Source organism: Calypte anna, chromosome W, assembly GCF_003957555.1.
Source record: "Calypte anna isolate BGI_N300 chromosome W, bCalAnn1_v1.p, whole genome shotgun sequence".
Classification (NCBI taxonomy): Eukaryota; Metazoa; Chordata; class Aves; order Apodiformes; family Trochilidae; genus Calypte; species Calypte anna.
The window spans coordinates 20,241,377-20,256,370 of NC_044276.1; the positions used below are offsets into that span (position 1 = coordinate 20,241,377).

Here is a 14,994-nt window from a genome sequence, read left to right on the forward strand (position 1 = left end):
TCTTGTGGATGAGGGAAAGGCTGTGGACTTTGTCTACCTGGACTTTAGTAAAGCCTTTGAATATCGTCTCCCACAACATTCTCCTAGAGAAGCGGGCAGCTCATGGCATAGACATGTATACTCTTTGTTGGGTTAAAGCTGGCTTCATGGCAGGGCCCAGAGAGTTGTAGTCAACAAAGTTAAATCCAGATGGTGACCAGTCACCAGTGGTGTTCCCCAGGGCTCAGTTTTGGGGCCGGTCTTGTTCATTATCAATGATCTAGATGAGGGGATTGAGTGCTTCCTTAGTAAGTTTGCAGATGGTCATGGTCAATCAAAACACCAAGGTCTTTTCTGCCAGGCAGCTTTCCATCCACTCTTATCCAAGCCTGTAGCGTTGCCTGGCGTTGTTGTGACCAAAATGCAGGACCCGACCCTTGGCCTCATTGAATTTCATACAGTTGGTCTCAGCCCAATGATCCAGTCTGTCCAGGTCCTCCTGTAAAGCCTTTCTACCATCTAGCAGATCAGCACTCCCTCCCAACTTGGTTTCATCTGCAAACTTACTGAGGGTGAACTCTATCCCCTCATCAAGATCATTAATAAAGATGTTAAACAGGAGTGGCCCCAGCACTGAGCCCTGGGAGCCACTACTCGTGACTGGCCCCCAACTGGATTTAACTCCATTCACCACAAGTCTTTGGGCCCGGCCATCCAGACAGTGTTTAACCCAGCAAAGTATATGTCCATCCAAGCCATGGGCAGACAGCTTTTCCACGAGGATGTTATAGGGGACAGTGTCAAAGGCTTTACTGAAGTCCAGGTAAACAACACCAACAGCCTTTCCCTCATCTGCTAAGGCATGATGATATAGATATTGATAAATATGTTTTATTTAATGGGGGGGGATGTTGACTGTTGGATGTGGTGAACTTTGAGGTCTGTTCCAACCGTGACAGTTCTGATATATTCGTATATTTTTCATTATTCCATGTATTACTCTCCCTTCCCTGTTCTAGTTTTAACTTCCAACCTTGAAGTCTCTCTTTCTTATTCCCCCTTGATCTTCCCCTGAGAGGGTTGAGGGGCATAACAGAGAGCAATTCTGTTATCTGGGTTTTGGTTTGCCCTGATAGCTAAATGGAGACATAGGTGAGCAACTGGCTGACAGGTCAGGCTCAAAGAGTTATAGTAAATGGGTCTACATCAGGCTGGTGACCAGTCACCAGTGGGATTTCCCAAGGCTGAATTTTAGAGCCAGCGCTCTCAAATGAGATGGATGCAGCAATGAAATGTGCATTAAATAAGTTTGCCAATGATACTAAACTAAAAGAAGCTGTGGACTCCCTTAAAGTTACAGAGGCCTTACACAGAGACAGACAAGAGAGCTGGTGTCACGGTCTGTAACTATTAATATTTTATATTTTGTTTGTGAGGAAATATTAGCCACTGCGCATATACGTCCTACAAATTGCAAAAGCTTTATGGTTTGAACAAATTACAACAGTTTATTTCAGGAATCCCTTAAGTTCAGCCAAGTTAGGCCACCAGTATGGAATCTGTTCCACCTTATTCAAGTCCTGATATGGGTGCCATTTGTGGCGTATCAATACACAGACTCAGTCACTCTTCAAAATCGAGACAAAAGTTTATTGAACTGAGGCTCCTATTTATACTCTAGGTCCTCCCCAGCATCCAGCAAAGGGATTATGTATTCTGTCAACTCTTGGTTTTCCCTGGGTTTTCTATTGTGGGAAAGTGCTGTAAACAATGCATGTAGCTAGCAAGCCCACGGTCTCTGTTCATTGTATCTTGCTTTTAACGCATAATCCACCTTATCATGATGCCATGTTTACTCTGCACTATAAAAGAGCACTGCTGATGAATAAAGTCAGACATATTACCTCCAATTATATGTCTCGCCTGACCTCAACTTTTTTCTCCTTTTTATTTTTTCTCACCGCGTTCGCAAGATCTTTCCTGGCTCAAAAGTCAATAAATTTAACGGGGTGGGGGGTGGGGGGGGAAACTTTAATACACATTTATAGGAAGGGCCATTCCCTTTAATAACCTGGGGGCGAGGATATGCTTGTGTTTTCACAGACTCTGGACCTCACTGGATTCCAGCAGTATGGGTGAGACCAGCATTGCCTCCTGTCTCATCATTATCATCACCCTCACAACAGAAAGGCTAACATTCTTCTCACTGTCCCTGCAGCCCAAGGAGAAAAGAAAGGCCAGGATTTTTTGTGCCTGTCAGTGGCCACACCAGTAAACCCTTTCAGTACATGTCTGGTGGGCCTTCAGATAGACGACTGGTTTGTGCTCCAGCCCTAGTCCCCTTTTAAGCATGGTAAACCTATTAAAATCTCTTAAACCCCATCTGCCTTTTATCACAATGGAGCCCCAGGAAATTGATTTTAGGTTCAGTTAAAATGGATTATTGTTTGTTTTTTAATTATACAGGAAAAAATCAATTCTTAGTTCAGAATGTTGAATCATGATTGCTTGTATATAGAAATGATGGCAGAAAATAAGGCAGTTGGTTCAGCGACCAGCAGAGGCAGTGAGAAAGAGAAAAATGAGGTAAGCCCAGGGGCTAACTATGAGATCGAGTGGTAAAGGGAGGTTCCTGAGATCAGGACACTCTGTGCAGCTGCCCAGAACCGTGGGAAGAGAGCTGAAAGCTTGCTTGCTCAACCAAACATGCACGGCGGGGGGCGTGTTCTGGCAAGCTGTGGGGGGATTTAAATGCCCCTGAGGAGCCTGGTGAACAAGGGTGGGCAAACAGGGAGGTTTCAGAGCAGTTTGCGCAGACAGGAAGAGCGGCAGGGAGCCAGGGAGATGTAAGTTACTCCAGGAATGATGGTGGCTACTTGGAGGAAGAAGACTGTACTCCCAGCAACCACCAAAATGGATATTGGTACCCAGGCCACAGGCTGTGAGGAATGCCACAGCCTTGCACTGGCAGCAGGTGGCATCTCTGACTATGGCTGTGTACAGTGTGAGCAGGTTGATGACCTGCTCAGCATGGTGGCACAGCTCCAAGACAAGGTGATGGAGCTCAGGGAAGAGAGAGTGAAGGGGAAATTGATTATCTTCTTCAAATGATCTCCCCTAAATTAGACCAGGTAATGACTCTCAGGGGAACAGAGGATCCCATATCCTCTCATATGCAAGCCCCCCAGCCCTCCCACAGTAACCCACAGGTCAATAGGAACAGGTCAGTGCTTGCCGAAAAAGAAAACAGAGCAAGCATGTTCCTCTAAGAAGTGCACCACCTGCAGTGCCCTTGCAGAACAGGTATGGGGCTCTACAGGAGGATCTGGTTGCGAGCAAGGTCAAAGGCTCACAAAGGCCAGAAACACCACCAAGGATGACTTGCCTTAGGACAGCAATCAAAACTGACCCTGAAGAGAAAACTCAATTGGTCATTGTAGTAGGCGGCTCCCTGCTGAGGGGAGTGTACGGCCCCATATGCAGACCAAACCTGCTTCACAGGGAGGTCTGCTGTCTCCTTGCTGCCTGGGTTAAGGATGTTGTAGGTAAGCTTTCCAACCTTGTGAGTCCTTCAGGTTATTACCCACTTCTGGTCTTTCAGGTGGGTACTGATGATGTAATAATGAGAAGCACTCATTCAATTAAGAGAGACTTCAGGGCCTTGGGGCAACTGGCAAAGGGATGAGGAGCACAAGTTTTGTTCTCCTCCATCCCTATAATGACAGTGATGGATGAGGGAACTAGCAGGAAGATCCAGCAGGTTAATTAATGGCTTAGGGACTGGTGTCAACAGCAGGGTTTTGGGTTCTTTGACCATGGGGCAAATTCCATGGTACCTAGTGTCCTCAAATCAGATGGGCTTCATCTATCTAGCAGGGGCAAAAGGAATATAGCCCGTAAGTTGGCGGGGCTGATCAGGAGGGCTTTAAACTAGGTTTGAAGGGGGAGGGGATTGAAATCAGGCTCTCCAGAGATGAGCCTAAGGGTGGAAAGCTCAAGTTAAGAGTGAAATCAGCAGCGCAGCTGAAGTGCATGTACGCCAATGCACGTAGTATGGGAAACAAACAAGAGGAGATGGAAGCCATTGTGCATCAGGAAAGCTGTGATGTAGTCGCCATCACAGAAACGTGGTGAGATGACTCGTATGACTGGAGTGCTACCATGGATGGCTACAAGCTCTTCAGAAGGGACAGACAAGGTAGGAGAGGGGGAGGGGTGGCTGTATATATTAGAGAGTCTCTTGACTCTGTAGAACTCGAGGTCAGTAACAATAAGGTTGAGTGCCTGTGGATCAAAATCAGGGGGAAGGCCAACAAGGCTGATATCCTGGTGGGAGTCCATTATAGACCACCCAACCAGAATGATGTGTGTGATGAATTATGCTACAAGCAGCTGGCAGATGTCTCAAAATCGCCAGCCTTTGTTCTCGTGGGTGACTTTAACCTGCCAGGTCTCTACTGGGAACTCCATACAGTAGAGAAGAGGCAGTCTAGGAGATTCTTAGAGTGTATAGAGGATAATTTCCTGCTCCAGCTGGTAAATGAGCCTACCAGGGATGGGGCCCTGCTAGACTTTCTGTTCACAAACAGAGAGGGGCTGGTGGGAGATGTAGTGGTCAGAGTGTCTGAGGCCATGAAATAATAAAGTTTTCAATACTCAGGGGTGCACGGAGGGTCATCAATAAAACCTCTACGCTGGACTTCTGAGGGCAGATTTTCTCCTTTTCATAAGACTGATTCAGTGTACCCTGGGAAACAGCCCTTGAAAAAAAAGGGGTCCGGGAGGGATGGGCATACTTCAAAAAGCAAGTCTTGAATGCAATTTTGATAATACAGGGATTTTTTTGTTATTGCTGATAAGTGCTTGCACAGAGTCAAGGCCTTTTCTGCTCCTCATACTACCCTTCCAGTGAGTAAACTGGGAGTGCACAAGAAGTTGGGAAGGGACACAGCCAGGACAGCTGACCTCAACTGACCAAAGGGCTATTCCATACCATATGACATCATGGTCAACAATAAAATTATGGGGGAGTTAAGTGGGTGGGTCACTGCTCAGAGACTGGCTGGACATTGGTCAGTTGGTGGTGAGCAATTGTTTTCATTTGTATCACTTATCTTGGGTTTTATTTCCCTTTGTTATTTTCCTTTTCATTATTTTTATTTTATTTCAGTTATTTAACTGTTCTTATCTCAACCCACAAGTTTTCTCACTTTTACCTTTCCAATTCTTTCCCCACCCTGCTGGGGGGAAGCGAGTGAGTGGCTGTATGGTGCTTAGTTGCCAGCTGGGGTTAAACCATGACAGTCCTTTTTGACACCCAACGTGGGGATCAAAGGATTTGAGATAGAAGATTGACAAGAGCAGCATATTAGAAGGGATTTATATCTGTTAACAGCTGTGGGTCACAATATTGATTCATCTGTTCTCAATATTAGTTTATCTGACCTGTGACATGCTCTTTTTTTTGCTGTACATGTTAAAGATTTGTGTTGGCTTTTGCAGTTTTCTGTGCTCTGTAACAATTAGTGATATTTTGCCTGGGAGATTTGTTTTTAGAACACTGGCCTTGAGCTTAATCTGATATTTGGGCTCTGTACTGAAGCAATAACCATATTTTGTGTACCATCTCATGGAGACCATTAACAATTCTACTTCTTCCTCTGAAAGGCTGCTTTGTTGTTTTTTTTTTTGAAGGAAATAGAGAATGGCACTTTCACTGCCTTCTTTTGTGATATTTTCTCCCTCATTACAATAACTTCTCAGTATCTTGAACATCTAATGTTAAAATACTTCTCTTGGTATTTCTGAGGAATATGAGCCAGGACCTGCAACAGTATAGTCATGTGTGGAACAACATATGGGAGAAAAAGTGCAGAGAACTATATTTATCTAGAGAACTTCTCACCTCCAGTGTTCTGGAACTTCACTCCCAAACAACTACAGAACTGTCTGTGTTGGAGGCTGAGGTAATCCTAACTGGGAATGAGTGGCAAAAGCATTATACTGTGACTAGTCCAGAGGCTCCATGTATCCTTGGCATAGACTACTTCCGGAGAGGGTACTTCAAGGACCCAGAAGGGTACTGGAAGGATTTTGGTATAGCTACCTTGAGTACAGAGAAAATTAAACAGCTGTCTAGCTTTCCTAGTCTCTTGGAGGACCAGTCTGTGAGGGGGTTGCTGTGGGGTTAAAGAACAGCAGGTGCCAATGGCTTGAATGCACAGGAGCAGGCTGTCCTTGTGCACCGAAAGGTCTGGTTTAAATTTACTAGGGAGTAAGAGAAGTACAACAGACACCAACTATCAAATAAGAAATGACCTAGGAAAAGTTAAACAAAACTACTTGAAGCTTCAATTTTTTGTTTGCTTGTTAGTATTTTAATAGCTTCACATATTTGGTCAAGCATGTAAACCTAAGTTCAATTTAAATCAGCCTTAACCCTTCAAGGTCTGAATGAGTTTTTTCCTAATTTAGGAACTTGGTTGTAAAAGATCATTGTGTTGGGAGGTTTTGTATTCTTAATTTTTGTCTTTTAGTTTGTATCCCAAGTATAATTAGACTTATGCAAATTCTTATCGCCCAAGCCCTCAAGGAGGTGATGATGACAAGCTTGCAAAACAAAGAAGGGGGAGATGTGGGAATTGGTGAAGATGTTACGAGAATGGCAACTCTGTGAAGACCTTGGAGCAAAAGCAACAATCCTTTAATTCCAAACAAGCCATGGGAGTGGAGCTGAGCTATGCTTGAAAAGGAGAGCAGATGTGCTTTGTGCTGATAAGAACAATAACTTGGCAAGCACAGAAGGATCTGAAAAATTACAAGAAGGCTGGGGAAGAATCATAGAATTGGCTGAGAACTCTTGAATACAAGAGAACATTCAGGAGGGAGGCTCTGGAGGGAGGCTTGGCTATAAAATGCAGCTTGTGAGTTAATAAACTTTGATTCAGATTATCTCAGTGAATCTGGGTCTGTGCCTTAATACACTATAATATAGTTTAGTTTTAGGTAGGCCTTTTTTTAGGTAGTCATGCAAGGAGAGCAGGGAGCTGGAGTCTGTGACCCTTATGGGTCCCTTCAAACTCAAAACGTTCTATGATTCTTTCTGTATAACCCAGATGCAGAAGACCAGATGCAGAAGATGCATTGTGCTAGGTATTTAAATTAAACACCTTGGAGAATTGCCTATCATTTATCTGAAAACATAACAGATGTTTTGCATGCTACATAGTTTAAAATTACCTGACCTTCAAGCCCTTTAAGTAAAATGAAAATAATAGAGTTCATTAGAAGAGAGATAAGAAGAGATTCGAAGAGATAAGGCATAGATCAAGAGAGCTGAACCAAAATGTTGATAAACAGTAGGCCCTTAAAAGAAAAGAAGATAAAAGCCAAAATCAGATACAGTAAAAGCAGACAAGTGATGAAAGAGATGAGCCTAAAAGCCAGAATGATAACCTAGGAGAATGAACTCCAAGAGAAACAAGTTTAACATCTAAGACATCTAGATAAGAACCTATTCAATAATCAGTGAGAGAGGATGGACAAAAAATGTCATCCAGATATAATGTAAGCTTTGTCTTTTTTAAGCTAAAAAGCTCAACAAAGGTTCATAGTTGTTAGTTCCCAGTTCTGTAAACTCTCATATATGAAGGATAAACAAATCAATTCCTTTGGAACATATTTAACACACTGCTTCAATCTTGTGGCTTTAATCTGTCATAAATACCTTGAGTATTTAATGACTGTATAGTGAAACTTAGAACTTTCCACAAGCACCACCAGATCTAAGTGGGAGTGAGAAAGGAAATCAGAAAAAAAGCATACCTTGCGTTGTTCTATTACATCTACCCACTGTTGTCTGTGGTCTGGGTCCTGAGCTCGGAGGTACCAAACACTATCGTTTACACTAATATCAAATCTACATTCGTCAAAGTCATGAGGCTGTGAAAGAAAAAAGTAAGAATAGTTAAAATTAGCAACATGATCAACAATATTTCACACTCTAAAATACTGTAATTAGAAAAACTGATCAATATTGCCTTGAATCCATCCTAGATTCTAAACTCCGTTTTATTTAGCTGTCTCAAATAATGAACTAACACAAACACTTCCATAATGAAAAATGCCAGTCTTCTGAAACAGAAAAGCCTGTTTAGTACATTCTTATTCAACAAAATAGTCAGTAAAAAGTTGCATACATTGACAAAAACTTCATGCTTCTAAAGGAATTCTTTAGTAAAATAACTAGTGGGCAAAGACAGAAAAATACACCTTTTTAAATATTTTCTAAGCAGGAAAGAGAAATTAAGGTTATTGCTATTGATCTTGATTTTAGATGAAGGAATACATACATTATAGCAAAAGACACCCGGACAGGACCATAAAAACAGACTTCAGCAAAACAACAAGGTAGGCAAGCAACTAAAGGAAGATGTGGCACCCTCTGCCTCAACTACCTTCACTAAGACAGGATTGTCAGATAATTGGGAGTAACATGTAATCCCTTCCTGTTTCACCACTCAAATGCATCTAACTTTTGGTTCACATGCCTCAAATAATAAAAAGCTTCTACTAGCATTACAGCGAAGCTGGTAAGGAAAGTAGAAGGAAATAAAAAAAACAATCTAATCTGCCCTGGGCCCTAACACTATCAGTTCAAAGTTACTCCCTAGAAAATGTCCAACAAAGAGCACAACTTTTTTTTCCCCTTCATTGAAAACTATTCTTAACAAAACATAACACAGGTATAGCTGATAACTGTTTTGAATTTGAATATAAAGAAAAGTTACACATAAAAGTAACCACAGGAAGATAGGCTCTAAGTTTAAGGCAAATTATGCAATCTGAAAGACCATAAATATTGATTTCTGATGCCAAAGACAAAACATGTTAATATCCTTTACAATGCAAGAATTACTCTGTGAATACAACTAAAGAACTGTGGATCACTTACGAAACATTCCACAAAAGAAAAAATAAAGCTAAGTCTCATGTGTTCTATGAACATTAGTTCAGAGTCAGTGAGAATTTTCTAAGGATCTGGAAATCAGAAACTACTTACAGATAATACACAATATTTCTTGTTTAAATTTACCAGGGAGGAAGAGAAGTACAACAGACACCAACTATCACATAAGAAATGACCTAGGAAAAGTTAAACAAAACTACTTGAAGCTTCAATTTTTTATTTGCTTATTAGTATTTTAATAGCTTCACATATTTGGTCAAGCATGTTAACCTAATGTCCTCATTTGGGCCAGGATAAAGGTGATTTTCTGTCTTGTACTTTTGCTTTTAGCTAAGTCTCTTGTAAGTAGTTGCACTTGCTGAAATTAACAGCAAGTCTCTCAGACTGCTGTTGGAATTACTACATAAACTAAGAGTGTTCTGTGACTGTTTTTCAGGATGATTTTGTGGTGATGAAACCAGAACTAGGTTCATCGGCTGGCATCCAGTAACTTCCTTGAAGTTACCATCTGCAACCTGAAACTTCTGGACCATGGACATGAACTGTGAAGATTGCTCCTTCTTTTGAGAATCTGCTACAATAGATGAGCATCTGCAATCATAGACTGAATTACTTAGTGAATTTTAGTACAGGGAGGTAGTAGTAATTTGTGTATAGATATGTTTAGGGATAGGAGATAGTAATGATTGGAGCATGACGCAAACGGTATGGAATAAGGGGTAGAATGTCCTGGTTTGGGCCAGGATAAAGGTGATTTTCTGTCTTGTACTTTTGCTTTTAGCTAAGTCTCTTGTAAGTAGTTGCACTTGCTGAAATTAACAGCAAGTTTCTCAGACAGTGTGTATTTTTAGGATTGATAAAACTCAATGTTTATAGTTACTGCTAGAGACTGGTATGCAGAGCCAAGGACACTGCTCGGCTCTGATGAGAACATTTTACCCTCCAGAAGGAATAAAGAGGTCCCACCTGCAGCCCTCCTTTGGGGAGGAACGGACAAGATAGATGCCAGAATTGACCAAACAGAGTATTCCACCCCATATACCTCACAGTATAAATTTGAGGCATCACGAGGGCCAAGCCATGCTTCATGCTTCCAGCTACCGGCTGCCTGCCCTTCCTGCCTTTCCTGCTTCCCTTCCTTCACCCGGCATCCTGGAAGGATTCCGTCCGTTCGTCTGCCTGTGGTCCTGATCTGTGCCAGCCCATATCTGTGTGTTCCTGCCTCCAATTCCCGACTGCTGCCGACTCCAGGTGTCCAGCCTGGACTTTCCCAGGGCTGCCCTGCAGCCTCGGTGGTGACGTGAGAGTTATTAGGAAAAAAGGGGGAAGGAACGTGGTATCAATTTTCCTGTATATTTGTATATATTTAGTAATTTTTCCTATTTATCATTATTGTTTCATTAAAGTTGTGTAGTTCAGTTTCCAACCCATAAGTCTCTCTCCCTTATTCTCTCTCCTTTCTTTATCAGAGAGGAGAGAGAGATTAATAGAGAGCATCTGTCACTCCGTTTAATTGCCGGGCCAGTGTTAAACCGTGACACCTAAGTTCAATTTAAAGAATTTTAAACTTCCTACAGACAAAAAGGAGGGTCTGTTGGAGACTTTTTGGAAGAAAACGGACATGTGAGTAATCCTGACTATTTAGCTTTAACCAGAGTGAGCTAAGGGCCTTGAGGCCCAGCTGCAAGGTTACTGAAAGATCAGCTACGGTCAAAAGATAAGGGAGTTGGCAGCAGAAAAGAAGAATAACAGGATGGGAAAGTATCTCATAGACAACACATAAAGACGTGTATTTAACCCATTAGATAGTGCACTGCGGCATATAAAAAAAATGTGTTGTACCAATCAGCAATATGTTTATATTATGTTATCAGCCTGACTGTGTATAAAAGGCCTACCGCTACTCTCAAAAAAAGGCAATACTTCGATTACATTAATCTGTGTGTTGTCCACTGTACTCCTGCAGAGAGGGCTGAGGTATTTAATACCTTCTTTACCTCAGTTTTCAATAGTAATACAGGTTGTCCTGAGGACAGCTGCTTCTGGAGATTGTAGAGAGAAATAAGAAGCTGAGTAGCCCCCTGTAATCCTGGAGGGAACAGTTAGTGACCTGTTGAGCCACTTGGATCCTCACAAGTCTATGGGACCAGATGGGATCCACCTCAGGGTGATGACGGAGCTGGAAGAAGAGCTCACCAAGCCTCTCTCCATCATTTACCAACAGTCCTGGCTCATTGGGGATATTCCAGATAATTGGAAGTTGGCAAATATCACACCAATCCACAAAAAGGGCTGGAACGAGGACCCAGGAAACTACAGGCCTGTCAGCCTGACCTCAGTGCCTGGCAAGGTTATGGAACAGATCATCCTGGGGGCAATCACACAGCACCTACAGGATGGACATGGGATCAGACCCAGCCAGCACGGGTTTAGGAAGGGCAGGTCCTGTCTGACCAACCTGATCTCCTTTTATGATCAGGTGACCTGCCTGGTGGATGAGGGGAAGGCTGTGGATGTGGTCTACCTGGACTTCAGCAAAGCCTTTGACACCATCTCCCATAGCATTCTCCTGAAAAAGCTGTCAGTCCACAGCTTAGACAGGGGCACTCTGTGCTGGGTTAGGAACTGGCTGGAGGGCCGGGCCCAGAGAGTGGTGCTGAACGGGGCTGCATCCAGTTGGTGGCCGGTCACTAGTGATGTCCCCCAGGGATCAGTGTTGGGCCCAGTTCTGTTCAATATCTTCATTGATGATTTAGATGAGGGGATTGAGTCCACCATTAGCAAATTTGCAGATGACACTAAATTGGGGGGAGTGTCGATCAGCTGGAAGGCAGGAGGGCTCTACAAAGGGACCTGGACAGACTGGAGAGTTGGGCTGATTCCAAAGGGATGAGGTTCAACAAGGCCAAGTGCCAGGTCCTGCACTTTGTCCGCAACAATCCCATGCAGCTCTATAGGCTGGGGACAGAGTGTCTGGAAAGCAGCCAGGCAGAAAGGGACCTGGGAGTCTGGATTGACAGGAAGCTGAACATGAGACAGCAGTGTGCCCAGGTGGCCAAGAAGGCCAATGGCATCCTGGCCTGTATCAAAAACAGCGTCACCAGCAGGTCCAGGGAAGTGATTCTTCCCCTGTACTCAGCGCTGGTGAGGCCACACCTCGAGTACTGTGTCCAGTTCTAGGCCCCTCAGTTCAGGAAGGATATTGAGGTGCTGGAGCAGTTCCAGAGAAGAGCAACAAGGCTGGTGAAGGGACTCGAGCACAAGTCCTATGAGGAATGGCTGAGGAAGCTGGGGTTGTTTAGTCTGGAGAAGAGGAGGCTCAGGGGAGACATCATCTAATGCTATTTCTGGTTTGTTGCTTTAAATAGATTCAGTAAGACATGCTACTTTACAAAATCATGCAGGCATTGATTTTTAACTCTTTGGTTATGGACATGGCTGTGAGGATTGGACTTGATGATCTCAGACATCCTTTTCAACCTGGCTGATTCTGTGATTCTGTAAAGAACCTATTTTTGGGACTGTACCTCTCTTATGAAGACAGGATGAGAGAGTTTGTATTGTTCAGCCTGGAGGAGAGGAGGCTCCAAGGAGACCACATAGTGGCCTTCTAGTACCTGAAGGGGGCCTACAGGAAAGCTGGAGAGGGAGTTTTTACGAGGGCACATAGCAATAGCAAAATGGATAATGGTTTTAAACTGAAAGAGGATAGATTTAGATGGGATATTGGGAAGAAATTCTTTACTGTGAGGGTGGTGCGGCACTGGCACAGGTTGTCCAGGGAGGTTGTGGATGCCCTTTCCCTGGAAGTGTTCAAGGCTAGGCTGGATGGGGCTTTTAGCAACCTGGTCTAGTAGGAGGTGTCCCTTCCCATGTCAGGGGGATTGGAACCAGATGATCTGTAAGGTCCTGAAACAGCAGTTTAAAATAATATAACGGAAATTTACTAGTTAACTAACATAGGTAGAGATAATAGAACACATGCATGGCAATCTTATAGGATGGAATGTGGTTATCAAGGTGAACTTATCTTTGAGAATAGATAACAGGTTGCTAAAATAGGCAGAAGCAGCAAAACTGGGTAAAACTAGTTCTGCAGTTTCGGACTGCCAGATTATGAAGAATGTTTCAACACGTCCAAAGGGCATGGTGATGAAGAAGAATACGATGAAGAGGAAGATGAAGAAACGACCACCCGAGTGCTTGGAAATTACCGGGAGGCTGTAATGCGCATGAGGGAATGGGTGGTAAAGTATGTTAATGAGTTATTGGGAAAGCTATAAATATGTTAATTGTTTCTTTGAAAGTCATGAATATGCATGTCATCTCTGCATAAAAGCTTTGAAACGGGATACTGCCTACACACACCTTAGGAGGAGTGATCCCCTGTGCGCCCCAAAAGGCAATAAAGAATACCTGCTTAATAGTCTCCCAGGACTATTTTGTCTTTATTCAGCCTTCACAGCATCAGTCCCTTCCAACCCAAATCATTCTATGATTTCATGGTCTTTTAAATCTAGCACTGATGACTGTTACTAAATAAAACTTAAAGGAAAAATCATATTTGGGAAAAAAAAAATCACAGAAAAGAGAACAAGAGAAACATGTAGAATATAAGTAGAGCTCACATAACAGTGAAACAGTAAAAATCAGACCAAACTAGATTCCAATTAGAGAGAAACATATCCCCAGTAGTCAACAGCCTGGCCTTGAGATAGGCCTGCAAGACATATGCAAGACAGAAGAAAGGGATGGGAAAGAGTACCCCCGAGAACTTATTGTGGTTAAAGCCTTGAGTGCTGGGAAGAAAAAACATTGAGTAATTGGATTTTTAAGTTTTACTTAATTCAATTAATAAGATAGTTAGATAGTGCCCTGTGGCATATGAAAAATGTGTTGTACCAATCAACAATATGCTTATATTATGTTATCAGCCTGAATGGGTATAAAAGGGCTACCGCTTCTCTCAATAAACGGCAATACTTCGATTACATTAATCTGCGTGTTGTCCACTGATCTCCTGCAAATGGTGCCTGGAACAGGGATCCTCTTGCTGTTGCTTCCCAGGAGCGATGAAGACAGCTGGAAGGTGAAGGGAGCAGGAAAGCCGGCTTAAACAGCTCATTGCCCTGACAGCTGCTAGTAGCACGTGTTCGCTGGAGGAATCTCACCCTGATCAGGTGAGTGGTCGGGGAGGAGATGGGGTCTACACTCACTAAAGAAGATGCAGTAGTTAAGCTCCTCCAACATATCCTCTCCAAGAGAAGGATACATTATGAGAGTAGCAGTCTGAAGCAGCTGCTACAGTGGGCTAAAGAGAGCCCTGATCCCCACTGTCGGTATAGCTTTTGAGATGGAAACGTGGGATGAAATTGGGAAGTCCCTATGGGATGAAATTAGCAAAGGATCTAAGGAGGCTGGAAAATTAGCCATGTTGTGGAGAGGGATTTGAGTCACATTAAAAGAAATGAAAAGTGAGAGGGTAGCAGCAGCCTCAGTGTTCACTGCCTTAACACCTGATCTAGCAGTATCGACGAGTGCTCAAATATGGACTCGACCTCTAAACAGTTATTTGAGATGCCTAAAATACCCCCACCAGCACCCGCGGGGGCTATACTAATTCAATTCTTCCGCAACCACAAGCGCCAGCGCTAATGCCGACCCAAACACCATTCGGGCCACCAGTGGCAGCGCAGGCTTGGACCTCTTCACAGAATATGCCGTTACATTAACTGATACCACTGTTCACCTCATATCGACAACAATGAAAGGACCTTTGCCATCAAAGACTGTAGGACTTATTATCGGAAGATCCTCTACTACATTCTCTGGTCGTTTTATTCTGCCAGGGGTCATTGATGAGGATTCCATCGACATTTCCGTCATGGCTTGGACCCCATCACCACCTTGTAATATTCCAAAACATAGTCACATCGCCCAGATAGTGTTAATATACGGTGCAGCTGATTTAGTTACTCATTCCTCCACTCAAAGAACAGGAGCCTTTGGCTCAACGAGAGCTCCACAAATTTTTTGGTCTCATCTTA

The 14,994-nt window shown here is 43.2% G+C and overlaps 1 protein-coding gene across 1 annotated transcript in view; it reads right to left on the reverse strand.

Moving 5' to 3' along the window:
• The window catches only part of LOC103534790 (collagen type IV alpha-3-binding protein-like), a 204,049-nt gene that overhangs the window by 129,498 nt on the left and 59,557 nt on the right, over positions 1-14,994 (reverse strand). The window contains exon 3 of the mRNA XM_030468387.1: positions 7,804-7,920. Coding sequence (XP_030324247.1) covers positions 7,804-7,920 — 117 coding nt within the window. The remainder of the gene's footprint in view (positions 1-7,803; positions 7,921-14,994) is intronic.